At 40.8% G+C, this 17,189-nt stretch overlaps 1 protein-coding gene across 2 annotated transcripts in view; it reads right to left on the reverse strand.

Annotated features, from left to right (window-relative positions):
- Positions 1–1,112: 1,112 nt before the first annotated feature.
- RCAN3 (RCAN family member 3) overlaps positions 1,113–17,189 on the reverse strand; it is a 35,000-nt gene continuing 18,923 nt past the window's right edge. For both annotated transcript variants that reach the window (XM_060784411.2, XM_060784409.2), the window contains exons 3-5: positions 12,971–13,144; positions 8,915–9,086; positions 1,113–5,215 (exon numbers count right to left, since the gene is read on the reverse strand). In XM_060784411.2, the coding sequence (XP_060640394.1) occupies positions 5,007–5,215; positions 8,915–9,086; positions 12,971–13,144 (555 nt within the window). In that variant the 3' untranslated portion in view covers positions 1,113–5,006. The remainder of the gene's footprint in view (positions 5,216–8,914; positions 9,087–12,970; positions 13,145–17,189) is intronic.

Raw genomic sequence — 17,189 nt, forward strand, 5'->3', positions numbered from 1 at the left:
GGTCCAGGAACCTGTTGAGTTCTTCTTCTCCATGGCTCCAAATGGTGAAGGTGTCATCCACACATCTGAACCATATTGTGGGCTTTTTGGTTGCTGTCTCCAGGGCTTGTTTTTCAAAGTGTTCCATGTAGAAGACTGGATTCTGATTTTACTGTTGAGGCATTAACGATTGTTATCCGTATGTTTAATGATTTATGTTACAATTGTTTTTAATTGCCCTATACTTGTCTCGTGATGTTTTGTATTGATGTTGTTCACCGCTTTGAGTCGCCTGAGGGCTGAGAAAAGCGGTATATAACTAAAGTGGGCACCACAATTCAAGAGAGATATTGACAAGCTGGAATGTGTCCAGAGGAGGGCGACTAAAATGATCAAGGGTCTGGAGAACAAGCCCTATGAGGAGCGGCTTAGGGAACTGGGCACGTTTAGCCTGAAGAAGAGAAGGCTGAGAGGAGATATGATAGCCATGTATAAATATGTGAGAGGAAGCCACAGGGAGGAGGGAGCAAGCTTGTTTTCTGCTTCCTTGGAGACTAGGACGCGGAACAATGGCTTCAAACTACAAGAGAGGAGATTCCATCTGAACATTAGGAAGAACTTCCTGACTGTGAGAGCCGTTCAGCAGTGGAACTCTCTGCCCCGGAGTGTGGTGGAGGCTCCTTCTTTGGAAGCCTTTAAACAGAGGCTGGATGGCCATCTGTCAGGGGTGATTTGAATGCAATATTCCTGCTTCTTGGCAGGGGGTTGGACTGGATGGCCCATGAGGTCTCTTCCAACTCTTTGATTCTATGATTCTAAAGTAAATAAATAAATAAATGTAAGCACATTTACAATGAAGAATGTTAGAATAAGGGTTTCATCAGAGCTGGGCAATCTTATCTTAAATTATACTTTTATGTAAATATTCAAAAACATTTAATCTACTGATGCCTCCTTTAATGTAATTTTATTGGCGTCTATTTTTATTTTTAATAATAGAGTAAAATAATAAATGTAATAACTAGAATACGAAAGTAAAATAATAAATGTAATAATAACTATAAAACTAAAGTATCCAATGTCATCTTCTTGTGCAAATGCAGACTCAAAAGTATACCACGGCAAACATGGACTAGGACTTCGACAATTTATTGGCAATCACCAATACTTTTTGCTAGAATAAATGTTATCAGATTTTTGAAAAAGTTAACAGAACATATTGTCATATTGAAGGAAATGTCAACAGTTTGTTGATACATCAAGAAAGAATAAGTACCCTGGTTCTTAATAAGCAGGTAAGAATTAAGATTCATTCTGGAAAAATAGCAGTTGCTTTTGATCTCCACTTAAAAATAATATCTGATTTGCATCCAAGGAACACATCAAATCCAAGAGAAAGGTGAGCCTGAGATCCTTCACTGGCCTAAGGCTCTCGAGTAAAATTTACAAGATCCTGAAATGAATCCTACTGGCCCTCTTCAAACAATCACTAAGCCAGAATTCTGGTCCCATACAATGATAGTCTTCATCCATTCAGAATGGTCTGATAAAGTTTGACACAATAGAGAATATCCTGAACAAGTGCCCACGTATTTGGCCTCAGTCGCTTGCTATTCTCCATGGCTATTCTCTTCCTTTCTGCCCACTGATCAGATGCAAGCCACTGGAAAGGCGTGACAGGAGAGGCTGTGTATATTGGACTTTGGGAATGGTTGCACATGCGCAATTAGGCAAGCTGATGAAAGGCAATGCAACATGACACAGTGAGACTGGAGACTGACATGGAAGGCATTGCGCCTCTTTTTGCCGCTGGGCAAAGTGAGGCACGCTTCTCCACCCTTCAGTCCAACATAATTCACAATACATTTGTTGACAAAATAAAAGTCAACACATATACTTGTGTTCCTGTGAGTTTTCCAGTCTATATGGCCATGTTCAGAAGCATTTCCTCCTGACGTTTTGCCTGCATCTATGGCAGGCATCCTCAGAGGTTGAGAGGTCTATTGGAAACTAGGCAAGTGGGGTTTATATATCTGTGAAATGATGTCCATAGTGGGAGAAAGAACCCTTTTCTGTTGGAGGCAAGTGTGAATGTTGCAAATGGCCACCTTGATTAGCACTGAATGGTCTTGCAGCTTCAAGGTCTGGCTGATTACTGCCTGGGAGAATCCTTTGTTGGGAGGTGTTAGCTGGCCCTGATTGATTCATGTCTGGAATTCCCCTGCTTTTTGGGTGTTGTTCTTTATTTACTGTTAATTTTAGAGTTTTTTTAGTACTGGTAGACAGATTTTGTCCCTTTTCATGGTTTCCTCCTTTCTGTTGAAATTGTTCACATGCTTCTTGTGGATTTCAATGGCTTCTCTGTGTAGTCTGGCATGGTGGTTGTTAGAGTGGCCCAGCATTTCTGTGTTCCTAAATAATATGCCATAGAATCATAGAGTTGGATGAGACCTCATGGGCCATCCAGTCCAACCCCCTGCCAAGAAGTAGGAAAATCAAATTCAAAGCACCCCCTATAGATGGCCATCCAGCCTCTGTTCAAAACCTTCCAAAGAAGGAGCCTCCACCACACTCTGGTGCAGAGAGTTCCACTGCTGAACGGCTCTCACAGGAAGTTCTTCCTCATGTTCAGATGGAATCTCCTTTCTTGTAGTTTGAAGCCATTATTTCTGCTTTGGTTAGACCACATCTGGAATATTGTGTCCAATTCTGGGCACCACAATTCAAGAGAGATATTGACAAGTTGGAATGTGTCCAGAGGAGGGTGACTAAAATGATCAAGGGTCTGGAGAACAAGCCCTATGAGCAGCGGCTTGAGGAGCTGGGCATGTTTAGCCTGAAGAAGAGAAGGCTGAGAGGAGATATGATAGCCATGTATAAATATGTGAGAGGAAGCCACAGGGAGGAGGGAACAAGCTTGTTTTCTGCTTCCCTGGAGACTAGGACACGAAACAATGGCTTCAAACTACAAGAAAGGAGATTCCATCTGAACATGAGGAAGAACTTCCTGACTGTGAGAGCTGTTCAGCAGTGGAACTCTCTGCCCCAGAGTGCGGTGGAGGCTCCTTCTTTGGAAGCTTTTAAACAGAGGCTGGATGGCCATCTGTCAGGAGTGATTTGAATGCAATATTCCTGCTTCTTGGCAGGGGGTTGGACTGGATGGCCCATGAGGTCTCTTCCAACTCTTTGATTCTATGATTCCCCGTCTTAGACTCAGGCAGCAGAATCCTCCCAACAAAGGATTCCCACCCCCAGGCAACAACCAGCCAGGCACTGAAGCTGCAAGGCCATTAAATGCTAATCAAGCTGGCCAGTGGCAACATCCCCACTTGCCTCAAACAGACAAGAGTTCTTTCTCCCACCCTGGACATTATTCTACAGATATATAAACCCCACTTCTCTAGTTTCCAACAGATCTCACAACCTCTGAGGATATCTGTAACAGCTGAAGGTGAAATGTCAGGAGAAAATGCTTCTGGAACATGGCCAGCCCGGAGAACTCACAGCAACCTAGTGATTCCAGCCACGAAGTCTTTCAACAACACATTATACTTCCTTTGCTCTCTATTTTGTCCCTTACTTCAGCAACGAAAGAGTAGCTATGAACTACAAAGTGTCGGAATGACAGGAAACTGGGTATATGGCATCTTAAGGTGCTATTTGGTTCAAGAAGGGAAACACAGTGGTAAGAGAAGGCTTGTGCAAATAGGTCTAGCCTTATTTGTCAAGCCAGGCAGCTGGATTGTCAGCACTTTTTTTCGGCAGCGGCAGAGAGAAAACTATCTGGCTGCAAAATATTCTCCCTTCCTGAGAAGAGTAAGAAGAACAGAGTATTTGATGCCGGGGGCAGCAGAGAAAGGACGAGGCATAAACAAAGCAACCCAAGCAGACATTTGCCAAGAGTTGCGGCCTTGCTTTGAAAATAAAACAGTGCAGTACACTTGGGAACTGAAGAGGGGGCAAACGTCAAAATGTAGGAGAGATGAAGAGCAGGACTGTAATAGCCCAGCCAGACCAATACAGCCAGACCTGCTCACCTTTAAGGAAGGGAAAGAGGGGGAAATGATTCCACATATTCTTCTAGGACACTGCTATACTATCACTGCTACAGGGGGTGATTGTGCATTTTTTTTTACATTCGTACCTATCTTTGCTGGGGAGAACATACCATATCCCAGACACAAGATGGGAAATCCAGTTGCTACATTTGGCAAAAGACTATGGATGCAGGACCCTCGCTGGCTGCATAGTTCCTACTGCTGGAGGTACAAAGCTAAACATATGTACAGAATCACCTTGCTTTAGGAACAGTCACAGCAAAGAGGCACACAAGCGAGGAAACGTTACAAAGCGAGCGCTCAAGAAGGAGCCTATCCATAACCTGCAGCTTCCTTGTATGCAATTCCATTTTCATTATCGCGCTGAGCAGAAAGACAACCAACGATAGAGTTCCCATTCTGGGTTTTCTTTTGGGGAGGGGTTGCCTCACATCGATTCACAAGGATACTCCAAAATTCAACAGACACCACTATGGCATGTCTAAGGGAAAAAACAAAAGCCACAGAACAAGACTGCTCAGAAATGTGGTTCTATCACCCCCAAGCCAGTTTTGAGATTCTTCTACTGATAACAATGTACATTGTACATTACATTTATTTTTCATCAATATATTATTATTCAGAACATCGTGTTATACATCAGCACACAAAACTATACATGAGAGACTCACATACAAAACCAAGTGGTGACCCCTACAGAGGTGGCGGCAGCCACATTCCTTTGAGCCTTCTGAACATCAAGAAAATGGCAATAACACACATATTCCAGAAATGGCACTCTCCTAGTTGTCTGGGACTTAAAACCCAGTTGATTTGCTACATCTTGAAAGTTAACCTTAAAGTGCTCTTCAAAACGTTGGCATCTAAAATCGTCTTGACACGAGACAACTACAAGAGAAGTCCGTTGCTGCGATGCATAAAGCAGCAATGCAAACACGACCGCCATCCGCTGCTCTTATTAGTCTCAGGTCAGTAGTGCATCCCACCCCCGACCTCGAGTGCACATTCAAGAGTTTTTGTTTCATTTAGTAATGTGGGCGGTGGATCGGGACGCCTTGTCTGCACAATCTTCTGCTTGGGGTTTTTAATGTCGTCTTCCTCTTCTGTTTCACTTTCACAGACATGGACCACCACACTGGGTGTGGACTCTGTTCCTGCGTGCAGCTCATACTTTTCTCCTAGAACACAGGAAGAATTGCAGCATTACAATGCAAGCATAGTCAACAGTACGTAACATAAGTGACTGATCTCTAATTGATTTTGGAGTAGTGTACAAGGGAGAGGAGCCCCTAGTGGCGCAGCGGGTTATACAATTCAAAGTGCTGGTCTTGACCTATAAAACCCTATACAGCTCCAGCCCAGCGTACCTGTCCAAACGTATCTCCTTCTACGTCCCCACTTAGGAATGTAAGACCTTCTAGAGAGGCCCTGCTCTCGGCCCCACCCTTGTCACAAACGAGACTGGTGGGGATGAGGGACAGGGCCTTCTCGGTGGTGGCGCCTCGCCTGTGGAATTCACTCCCCAGGGAAATTAGATCATCGTCATTCCTCCTCTCTTTTAGAAGGAAATTAAAAACATGGGTATGGGACCAGACGTTTGGGTAATCTGGCAGACTGACAAGGACAATGATGACAAAAGCTTCGGAAATGGACTAAGATAAGCTGAATGGACTAACTAATTACAGAACTCGGAGGAATAATGGCCACCAGGCTGGCTTTTTTCAATAATAACAACAACAACAACAACAACAACACTTTATTTGTACCCCGCTACCATCTCCGCAAGGGACTCGGTGCGGCTTACATAAGGCTGAGCTCAAACACAACAATACAAGCAAAATAACAACAATACAAGCAATTAAAAACACATAGACAATAAGATAAACAACATTGTCAATAAAACAACACATAATTAAAAACAGTGGGAAGGCCAAATGTTAAGTTAAAATTGGAAATAATGCTGGGACATGAACGGAAGGTGATACTGGTGCTTGTGGAAGGGCATACCAGCAGACTTAAAGAAATGTAAAGTGCTTTGGAGGACAAAGTGCTATGGGGTCATTATTCCAGGAGGGCACACTGGAACAACCAAGTCTTCAAGTTCCTCTTGAAGACTGTCAAAGTTGGAGCCTGTCTGAGGTCTTTAGGGAGTGAGTTCCAGAGTTGAGGGGCCACCACTGAAAAGGCCCTCTCTCTCGTCCCCACCAATCGCGCCTGCGATGCTGGTGGGATCGAGAGCAGGGCCTCTCCGGATGAGCGAAGGGATCGTGTGGGTTCGTATGCAGAGATGCGGGCATGCAGGTAGGTGGGTCCCAAACTGTTCAGGGCTTTGTAGGTAAGAACCTGCACCTTGAATTGGGTCCGGTAGATGAATGGTAGCCAGTGGAGCTCCTTGAACAGGGGGGATGACCTCTCTCTGTATTATATTTTTTCTATTAGATTTTATTGTATTAATTTAATGTTTTAATTATTTGTAACTACTATTATTTGTATTTTACTGTATTGAATTGTAGGTATCGAATTTGTGCCGGTTGAGCCGATATAAATAAATAAATAAAATAAATTATACCACTGAACTAGCTGACTAAAAGGTCACTACCTCTGAGGATGCTTGCCATAGATGCAGGCAAAACATCAGGAGAAAAATTGCCTCCAGAACATGGCCATATAGCCCGAAAAAACCTACAACAGCCCACTGATCCCTTTTCCTTATGACATTCTTTCAAATATTTAAACATTGTCCTCATGTCTCCTCTCCGTTAGGGGAAACTATCCTAAATATAGCAGAGCATCCAAAAATCAAACATGATACAAAAGTTGAGCATCAGCTCATTAGTGAGCAGAGCGTGAGGTGCCGTGTGATGTGGCTGTAAAGAATTCAGAGCTTAGGAGGCAAACGTGCAATCTTAATAATAATAAAAGATGTATTTACAATAATAAGAAATAACTACATTTCTTCACGGTAAAGAACCGGTTATGAGCTACTCTAACACCCATCTCTTCTCCACTTAGGCAGAAAAAATGAAATGCAAAGATAAGAATGGGGGACACATGGGTCGAGAGCTGAATGTGTGAAAAAGATCTTGAAGTCCTCATAAACGACAAGTTAAACATGAGCCAACAATGTGATGCGGTGGCAAAAATGGGATTTTGGCCTGAATAAATAGGAGTATAATGTTTAGATCCAGAGAAGTCATGCCACCCCTCTATTCTGCCTTGGTTAGACCAAATCCGGAATATTGTGTCCAATTCTGGGCACCACAATTGAAGGGAGATGTTGACAAGCTGGAATGTGTCCAGAGGAAGGCGACTAAAATAATCAAGGGTCTGGAGAACAAGCCCTACGAGGAGTGGCTTAAAGAGCTGGGCATGTTTAGCCTGGAGAAGAGAAGGCTGAGAGGGGATATGATAGCCATGTATAAATATGTGAGAGGAAGCCACAGGGAGGAGGGAGCAAGCTTGTTTTCTGCTTCCTTGGAGACTAGGACGCGGAACAATGGCTTCAAACTACAAGAGAGGAGATTCCATCTGAACATGAGGAAGAACTTCCTGACTGTGAGAGCTATTCAGCAGTGGAACTCTCTGCCCCGGAGTGTGGTGGAGGCTCTTTCTTTGGAGGCTTTTAATCAGGGGCTGGGTGGCCATCTGTCGGGGGTGCTTTGAATGCAATATTCCTGCTTTTTGGCAGGGGGTTAGACTGGATGGCCCATAAGGTCTCTTCTAACTCTATGATTCTATGATTCTTCTAATGTTCAAAGAGAGGGAAAAATTGCCTATCACTACATCTCTCCTGACACGCAGAGAGAGATCTCAAAGCACACAGCACATACTCTCTAGACTCAAATGTGTGTTGTTCATTCATTCAGTCGTCTCCGACTCTTCGTGACCTCATGGACCAGTCCACGCCAGAGCTCCCTGTCGGCCGTCACCACCCCCAGCTCCTTCAAGGTCAGTCCAGTCACTTCAAGGATGCCATCCATCCATCTTGCCCTTGGTCGGCCCCTCTTCCTTTTGCCTTCCACTTTCCCCAGCATAATTGTCTTCTCTAGGCTTTCCTGTCTCCTCATGATGTGGCCAAAGTACTTCAACTTTGTCTCTAGTATCCTTCCCTCCAATGAGCAGTCGGGCTTTGTTTCCTGGGGGATGGACTGGTTGGATCTTCTCGCAGTCCAAGGCACTCTCAAAACTTTCCTCCAACACCACAGCTCAAAAGCATCTATCTTCCTTCGCTCGGCCTTCCCTAAGGTCCAGCTCTCACATCCGTAGGTTACTATGGGGAATACCATGGCTTGACTAGGCGGATCTTTGTTGCTAGTCTGATGTCTCTACTCAAGTGTAAGAAGGCAGAAATCAGGTTCAAAAAGCTTACAGTAGAAAAGTATCTATTGTAAACAATCAATCAGAATGAGAGCAGAAACAGTGAGAAGAAATTAGATACATTCCAGCTGTCATATAGGAGACATGAGGGAAGGGTATTCCTTCATACTATACTAAACTAACTGTTCCTCGTTGAGGACTTGAGACTTGGGCAGTGTGGGTTCAATTCCAACACTCTCAACCTTCGCTTCTGCAAGCTAAACATATGGCAGTGCTAATAGGGAGTCACAGTTACCAGACCTTTGATCATAGCCTTAACAAGACCTTAAAACAAAAAGCAATACAACCAACTCAAAAGATTTGAGCAGTTATGAATGCCTTGATCTGGCACTGAAAATATGGAATCATGACAGCAGCCAAAGTTTCTAAGAGGATGCCACAAGAACCAACTTTCAGAAGGTTTCCTTGCCTTGTTATCTGGAGAATTACTACATTTACAGGCCTACTTCTATCAATTTTATTAACACCAGAGAAAGTAGGGCAGAAAGAAAAACTCCTACCTGGCCCCAACTTTGAGACGGCGCAGAGTAAGTCATAGTTTATCATGGGAGTGGCATCTTCACTCGGCTTCCATCCTACTGGGGGGGATGCAGGTGGTGAGATCAGGAACTGTTTGACGGGTTGTGGAGGCAAGAGGTAAGATTTGTCTCCTGCTTCGTTGGGCATCTGGATCTGAAAGAACAAAGCAATCCAACACGTAAAAGAAGGAAAAAGACCAGCCTCATATCAGATAGATTTTAAATGCTTTTGTAGCCCAGACTTCAGCCACCTTGTGCCCTTCCATACATGCAGGAAAGCAATTCCTATCATTGTCAACTGGAAGAGTTCAAGGGAGATATTATCTAAGACACCAGGAGCAGTGAAATCAGGTCAGTAGTGGCTGTTCTCACTTCCCATCCAATCTAACCAGAGAAGACAGAGAACACTGCTGGAGAAAACATCTTAATATAAAATGAGGAGTTACCATACATACTCGAGTATAAGCTGAGTTTTTCAGCCCTTTTTTAGGTTGAAAAAGCCCCCCTTGGCTTATATTTGAGTCAATATTATTTATTATTTTTCTCTGTTACTATTATTAATATTATTAATAATTATTATTACATTTACATTATTTTACTCTATTATCATTATTATTATTGCATTTATTATTTTTCTCTATTATTATTGTAACATTTATTATTTTACCCTATTATTGTCATTACATTTATTATTTTATTCTATTTATTACTATTATTATTTATTATTTTTCTCTATTATTATTATTATTATTACATTTATTATTTTACTTTAGTACAGGGCCCATGGGCCAGATATGGCCCTCCAAGGTCATTTATCTGGCCCTCGCTCAGGGTCAACCTAAGTCTGAAACGACTTGACAACACACACAACAACAATCCTGTCTCATCAGCTAAAAGCAAGCCCACACTTTCCATTGAAATACGAATAATTCTATATTTGTTCTTCATTTTAATTATTGTATTGTTTGTAAGTGTTTTTTGCACTACAAATAAGAATTCATACATGTCTTTTTCAAATTAAAATCCGACCCTCCAACAGTTTGAGGACTGTGACCTGGCCCTCTGTTTAAAAAGTTTGAGGACCCCTGCTTTAGTATTATAGTTATTATTACATTTATTATTTTTCTCTATTATTATTATACATTTATTATTTTACTCTCTTTATTATTATTGGAAGGATATGTAAGCACATTTACATTGAAGAAGGTTAGAATAATGGTTTAATCAGTTTTGGATAGTCTTATCTTACAGTTTTATGGAAATATTCAAAAACATTTAACCTTCGGATGCCTCAATTAATGTAATTTTATCTATTTTTATTTTTAAATTGACCAGTAGCTGCTTCATTTCCCACCTTTGACTTATACTCGAGTCAGTACGTTTTCCCAGTTTTTTGTGGTAAAATTGAGTGCCTCAGCTTATATTCGGGTTAGCTTATTGCCCCAGGCACTGCCAAGCCATCAAATGCTAATCAAGGTGGTCAGTTGAAACATTCACACCTAGCTCCAGCAGACAAGAGTCCTTTGTCCCACCCTGGTCATTCCACAGATATATAAACCCATTTTCCTAGTTCCAACAGACCTCACTACCTCTGAGGATGCTTGCCATAGATGCAGGGGAATCATCAGGAGAGAATGCCTCTAGAACATGGCCATATAGCCTGAAAAAACCTACAACAACCCAGTGATTCCGGCCATGAAAGCCTTCGACAATAGCTTGTGATCCCTTTATTTTATCAGCTTTAGATAAACTATTTTATGCAATGCTTTTGACATGAAATAAATAAATATTGGCAGCAAAGAAAATCCAGGCAAAACTTATTGCCAACATTATAGTTGACTGTTTTGGGGATGCTCCTAGCTAAAATAATTTTATCTTTGAAGTTATATTGTATCATAATTGTACTGAATTTTAATAGGCAAGACCTGTATGCTCATCGTTTTATGGTGCATTGTTATAATGTTTTATATTGTCTTTATACATATTGTATTTATTTGTGTAAATGCCAGTGACCTATGGTCTCTACATTAATAAAAGAACAAAAAGTACAAGCAAGGCACTGAGAGAGGAGGAGGCTGTGCAGTGAAATCTGAGATACGAATGAATTATAGACAAAAAAACTTGTTCTTCTTCTTTGTGGCTTTGGTGACTCATGCATTCAGGTGACTGATTCCTCTTGCTAACTTACCAGAGTTAAGTACACATTAAACAAAGATCAAAGACAGGGCAGTTTGATCAAAGGAAGCATACACTCATGGTTGGATACCAAGTCCATAACAGTTCAAGGAAGTGGAAATCTGGGATGAGGTGAAGGGATATCCCTTCATATAACCACCCACTGAATTTGCCACTGTGTAGCTAATATGACTCTGCAGTCCTTCAGGTATGAGTAGGCACACAGATCTGCAAGCCAACAAAATGGCCTCTGCTATCTACCTTACACAACACCGAGATGAAATCAATAAGCACCTCAATGGCTAACACAAAAGAGAAAGAATCTATTTGAAAGGATGCAGTAATGTCAGCATGACAGACTAACAGAACAGCTTCCCAAGTGAGATAAAAAGATTCTGCAAAAATATTCGCACAGCTTTGTCCTATCTTACTAGAACTGAAATAACTTTAAGAAGAAAAAGATCTCTGACTAAAAGACCATTTTATCCTATTAACGACAGATATGAAGGAACTTAATGAAAAGCACATCACTCTCCAAAACATCTCACAGAAGTGACAAAACAAGCTCGTTTAAGTGTGAGTAACTTACATGTCACTAAAGTTTTCACCTTTTACAAATCCCCTTTACCACTTGATTATGATGATAATGAATGAGGTTGCAGTACAGACATGTAAAGATTTGCCAGATTGTGTTGAAAAATCTTAATGAGAAAATCAGAAAACAATAGAATTGTTCTCAGAGATGAAGTCTCAGTAGCCAAATTTTGGGCAATAAGAACAAGAGCTTACAAATCAAGATGAGCACCACCCCCCAGAGTCAGACACGACTAGACTTAATTTCAAGGGGAAACCTTTACCTTTACTATGCCTCTGAACTTCAGTGTTATCATTTCGCTTTAGACCTCAGTGAAGGTGGATACAGTACGCTTTTGGACTTCAATAGAAATAGATGTCTTTTGGACTTATGCAGGAACAGTTTACTATATGTTTGCTTTGAGAAGCAGTGAATAGTTATACAGTTTGGACTTTCATAAGATGTATACTTAAAGACTTTGGACTATGGACTATTGGTTAAGAATCATGCCCTGTGTTCTCAACACAAAGAAGTCACATCCTATTCTGTAACTGAACTTTAATAAGAAATGCCCCTGTATGCTAAATTAATTGATGTTTGTGAGTCGCCTGAGGGCTGAGAAAAGTGGTATATAAATAAAGTACATAAATAAATAAATAAACAAGATATGTTACTTTTTAAAGAAGATTTTTTGGGGTGGTTGTTTTTGTCTCTGAGTGCATATTTTAAACTAAGAGGTTTCAAGGGAGAAAAAATTTTTGGGCAACCTCAATTTCAACTTCAACTTCAAAGAAACATTTCAAAACTCTGCTAGCTAAGCATATGTTTTTTATTTATGCAATGGCATGTCTTTGTCCCTGGCAGTTCAAAGACATGGTTTATCAGTTTAACTGCTAAGTTGCCTGTGTGCCATTTACATGAATGCTTGTGAACATCACTTTTTCAAAGGGTTGACTTCTAACAAGGTCATGCCTTTCCTCGACTATTGGTTTTCAAAAGGTGGTCTCCAGATGTTCATGGAAATACACATTTGCCAAAAAAAATATACAATTTTTCTTTTCAAAAAGGGTAGGATTACCATTTTTCCCAAAATGCAACAGATTAAGTTTGCCCACAGAGATTTAAAGTTCATTTGGAAAAACAAAAAAAAATGAATAACTGACCTTGAAGGTTAAGATGGGACATAGACTCTCTAAAGACTGTGTTTACTCCTGGATCATATATAAATTATACCATCACTATGAATTTAACAGTAAGGTGGGACTCGTATTTCGGTAAAGAATATGTACCTGGGCAAAATACAACTTCAGCTTTTTCCCGTTAAATTCTGTCTCGTGCAGTTCTATTCGTGCTCTTGCTGCTGCTTCTGAATTGCTGAAATTTATTCTTACTCTTCTAAAGCTTTTAAATAGCTGGAATGTGACGTGATCATCATAGATTGAGAAGAGTGCTTCAAATCGTTCCTAAGGATTGAAAGAAGAGATTTTTTTTTCTGTTAAGATTTAAGCTTTGAAAGTACAACCCATGTGTAATGTTTTAAGAATCTTATACATTTTGATGCAGCATCCACAGAATAACAAAGCAAACAGCATTGAAGTCATCTGGTACAGTGGTTCTCAACCTTCCTAATGCCACGGCCCCTTAATGCAGTTCCTCATGTTGTGGTGACCCCCAACCATAACATTATTTTCATTGCTACTTCATAACTGTAATTTTGCTACTGTTATGGAGAGTAATGTTTAATATGCAGGATGTATTTTCATTTACTGGACCAAATTTGGCACAAATACCCGATATACCCAAATTTGAATACTGGTGGGGTGAGGTAGTGGGGTTGATTTTGTCATTTGGGAGTTGTAGTTGCTGGGATGTATAGTTCACCAACTGAGAAGCCAGCCAATAATAGCAGGAGGAGGGCTTTTAGTGGGAAGATTCACAGTCTGTTTCCAAAAAACGAAGAGGAGGAGAGGCAAAGAAATCTTCAGGCTTCTTTGCCAAAGAGGTTTCTACGACCATCAGAAATATGTGTTTCTGATGGTCTTTGGTGGCCTCTCTGAAACCCCCTTGTGTCCCCCCTCAGGGGTACCGACCCCCAGGTTGAGAAACACTGATCTAGTACTTGCATTTAAACATAAATAACAATCAAAAGATAAAGTAATGCTCACAGTGCCATCTACTGGCCACCATCAGGATAAGGTCTTACGGTAAAATATAAATTGCTATATAGTTCAGATTATAAATACATTTCAAAGTAACATGTCCTTGAACTGAACAGATAAATGTAAAAGCCAACATTTTTAAGGATCAAACTATTACTCCTATTGTCAAAGTTTCCCTTCTATGGAGTTTAGTTGATAAGATTATAAATGACTCATACAGAAAAATTATTCTGAAAATACCTTACACTCTCCTTGTTATTCATAGGAATATCTTGAGATAAAATGCTGAAACAATAAAGCTAGTGATGTTTAAAATTATGCAGTGATCATATCATTCAGCAAACATTTATCCAAACATGAAAACCCCTCAATGAATAAATAAATGAGTGGTTTTCTACCTTTGTTCTTCCAGATATTTTCAATTTCAATTTCGAGAAGCCCCAGACAGCACAAACAGTGGTAAGTGATTGTGGTAACTGTGGTCCAATACACCAGAAGGGCCAAAGGTTGAGAACCTATACCTAAGGAGTTTCACTTTACAATTTCACGCTACAATTGCTCAGTTACTTCAATAATAACGTCTTTGTTCCTCTTCCTCCAACCAGATTTCTTGTCATAATCACCAGTTTCTCCATCCCAGTACTTCACATCTGAACAGGGCCAAAGGAACAAGACGGAGGCTGCAGGATTCAGTAAGAACTTAGCAGCATTTCTCTGTTTTCCTGGAACAGATTTGGAATTTTCAATTCTGGCTAATCAATGATTAGCTGTCATAATACGTATAACAGGTATGGCTACAGATTTTCTATCTGGGTTGAAACAGGCTGTGGTTAGACCACTCTTATATCTTTTAGAGCAGAAATGGCTGTTTCGGGTAGATTGGTTACCACTGTGTGTTTTATGACAGTTTTAACAACACCAGCAAGTTGCGGAGAGATTTATTTATCGTGTCAGGAGCAGACCAAACAGTTGCTTTGCATTTTTTTAACAAACAAAACACAAAGTTTGCAAGCTTGGTAGTTGATTAAATGTCCTTTGACCAGTAGCTGGCCACTTGGAGTGCTTCTGGTGTTGCCGCAAGAAGGTCCTCCATGGTGCATGTGGCAGGGCTCAGGTTGCATTGCAGCAGGTGGTCAGTGGTTTGCTCTTCTCCACACTCGCATGTCGTGGATTCCACTTTGTAGCCCCATTTCTTAAGGTTGGCTCTGCATCTCGTGGTGCCAGAGCGCAATCTCTTCAGCGCCTTCCAAGTCGCCCAGTCCTCTGTGTGCCCAGGGGGGAGTCTCTCATTTGGTATCAGCCATTGGTTGAGGTTCTGAGTTTGAGCCTGCCACTTTTGGACTCTTGCTTGCTGAGATGTTCCAGCGAGTGTCTCTGTAGATCTTAGAAAACTATTTCTTTATTTAAGTTGTTGACGTGCTGGCTGATATCCAAACAGGGGATGAGCTGGAGATGTCACTGCCTTGGTCCTTTCACTATTGGCTGCTACTTCCTGGCGGATGGGGGACATGAGAGAAGCCTCCTCGCACGATTGCAAGACATCCGGGCGTCCTCCAGGCAACGTCTTCGTAGACGGCTGATTCGCTCACTCCAGAAGCGAAGTGCTGAGAGATGTAATACAGTTAATGGGTATAGATTTTAGGAGAATAAACTAGGTACTGGTAAGATCCTTTATGTTTCTAAAATTATGTTATCTTATTTTTATGTGTGTTGATAGTGATTGTTTTTATAACTTTATGTGATATTGTTTTATACTCATGTGCTGTTTCTGTTATGCTGCACCTTGGCGTGCCTTGTAAGTCACTCCAAGTCCCTTTTGGGAGATGGTGGTGGGATATAAACAAAGATGATCATGATGATGATTGTAGTTCAGCCTTTGAGTGTGCCTGGACTTGATCTCTCTGGGGATATTGTACCTGCAAGTCATTCTGATGACACTGGGGATTCTGGGTCTGCAAGTCACCAGAGGAGCCAGCAAGAGATTTTAAGCCCTAAAAATGAGCAATCTGTGTCTGAAGGCCACATTCCTGAAAGGCAGTTCGCAAGGTCAGGAACAGATCAGAGCTCAGAGGATGAAAATGAAAGTCCAGGTGGACAGACTAATGAGCAGTTAGAGAGGAGATTTACGTTCCGTAAACATAGGGCTTCTCTGGAGAGTTTACAAAGGTCAAGATGAAGCCCTTATCAGTTTCCCAGGGGAAAAGATTTTCTCTCTATATTATAGATTTTCTCTCTATATTAGCTAGCCCAGCAGATGGGTCCGTTAGTCCAGGCAATGTTGGTGATTGAGTATAGATCTATTGTCAAGTCAAGGGATCTCGAGTTCCATGTTTCCTTTTGTTTGTGTCTCATGATTCCAAGTTTTGAAGACTGTTCCTGAATCTCATGTTTTGGATTTATTCTGCTTTTGTATTCCTGGTTTTTGATGCTACTCCTGTACTTTGATTTCTTTGGATTATTCCTGATATTTGGACTTTGGGTTTTTTATACTGTTTTGCCGGATATATATTCTTCAATAAACTGCTTTGCTATTTTACCTTGAACTGGCGTGTGTGTTAGGTACACAGGGGGTTCTTTTTATTATTTATGTGTATCTTGGAAACTATATCTACTTGTGTATAAGCTGAATTATATATAAGTCAAGGGCAGATTTGGGGGTCTAAATATGTACAGACAGTCCTCAAGTTACGAACAAGGTTAAGTTCTGTAGGTTTGTTCTTAAGCTGAATTTGTCCTTCAGGAGTGAACTTCCCATCTAAGGCGTAGATTTCTCAAACTTCCTGTTGCCTCACCCCCATTCATAACTATGAGTCGTGTGTAAATTGGTTGGTTGTAACTCAGGGACTGCCTGTACTCAAGAGAAGACACGGTTCCTTTTCTTTTATAAGAGTTAAGGCAGCACAGAAAATCCAGGCAAGACTAGTTTCTGATATTGCAGTCGACTGTGCTAGAGATGCTTTTAACTAATAGTGGCTGTTTATATCCAATGTGTCTCCTGCTTAAGTTTTAATAATGTTATATTTACTCGGTTTGAACCTGGTTCTTAGTTATCCGGGTGCTGTCCATGCAGTATCTTATGTAGTATTTTAAGGGTGTATCTTGTTATTGATATATGTAGCATTTTAATGATTTATATAGGATTTTAATGGTATATTTTATATTGTATTTAATAATCTGGTTTTCATGCATTTATTTGTTTGCCTTATATGTGAAAGACCTATGGTCTAAGCATCAAATAAACATGACATGCTATACATACTGACCATGGATAAACCAACCCAAGTTTTAGGGTCCATATTTTGATTAAAATTTCTAGACTTATACAAAAGTACACACAGTAATGAAGATC

The sequence above is a fragment of the Anolis sagrei genome, chromosome X (assembly GCF_037176765.1).
Source record: "Anolis sagrei isolate rAnoSag1 chromosome X, rAnoSag1.mat, whole genome shotgun sequence".
NCBI classification, from domain to species: Eukaryota; Metazoa; Chordata; class Lepidosauria; order Squamata; family Dactyloidae; genus Anolis; species Anolis sagrei.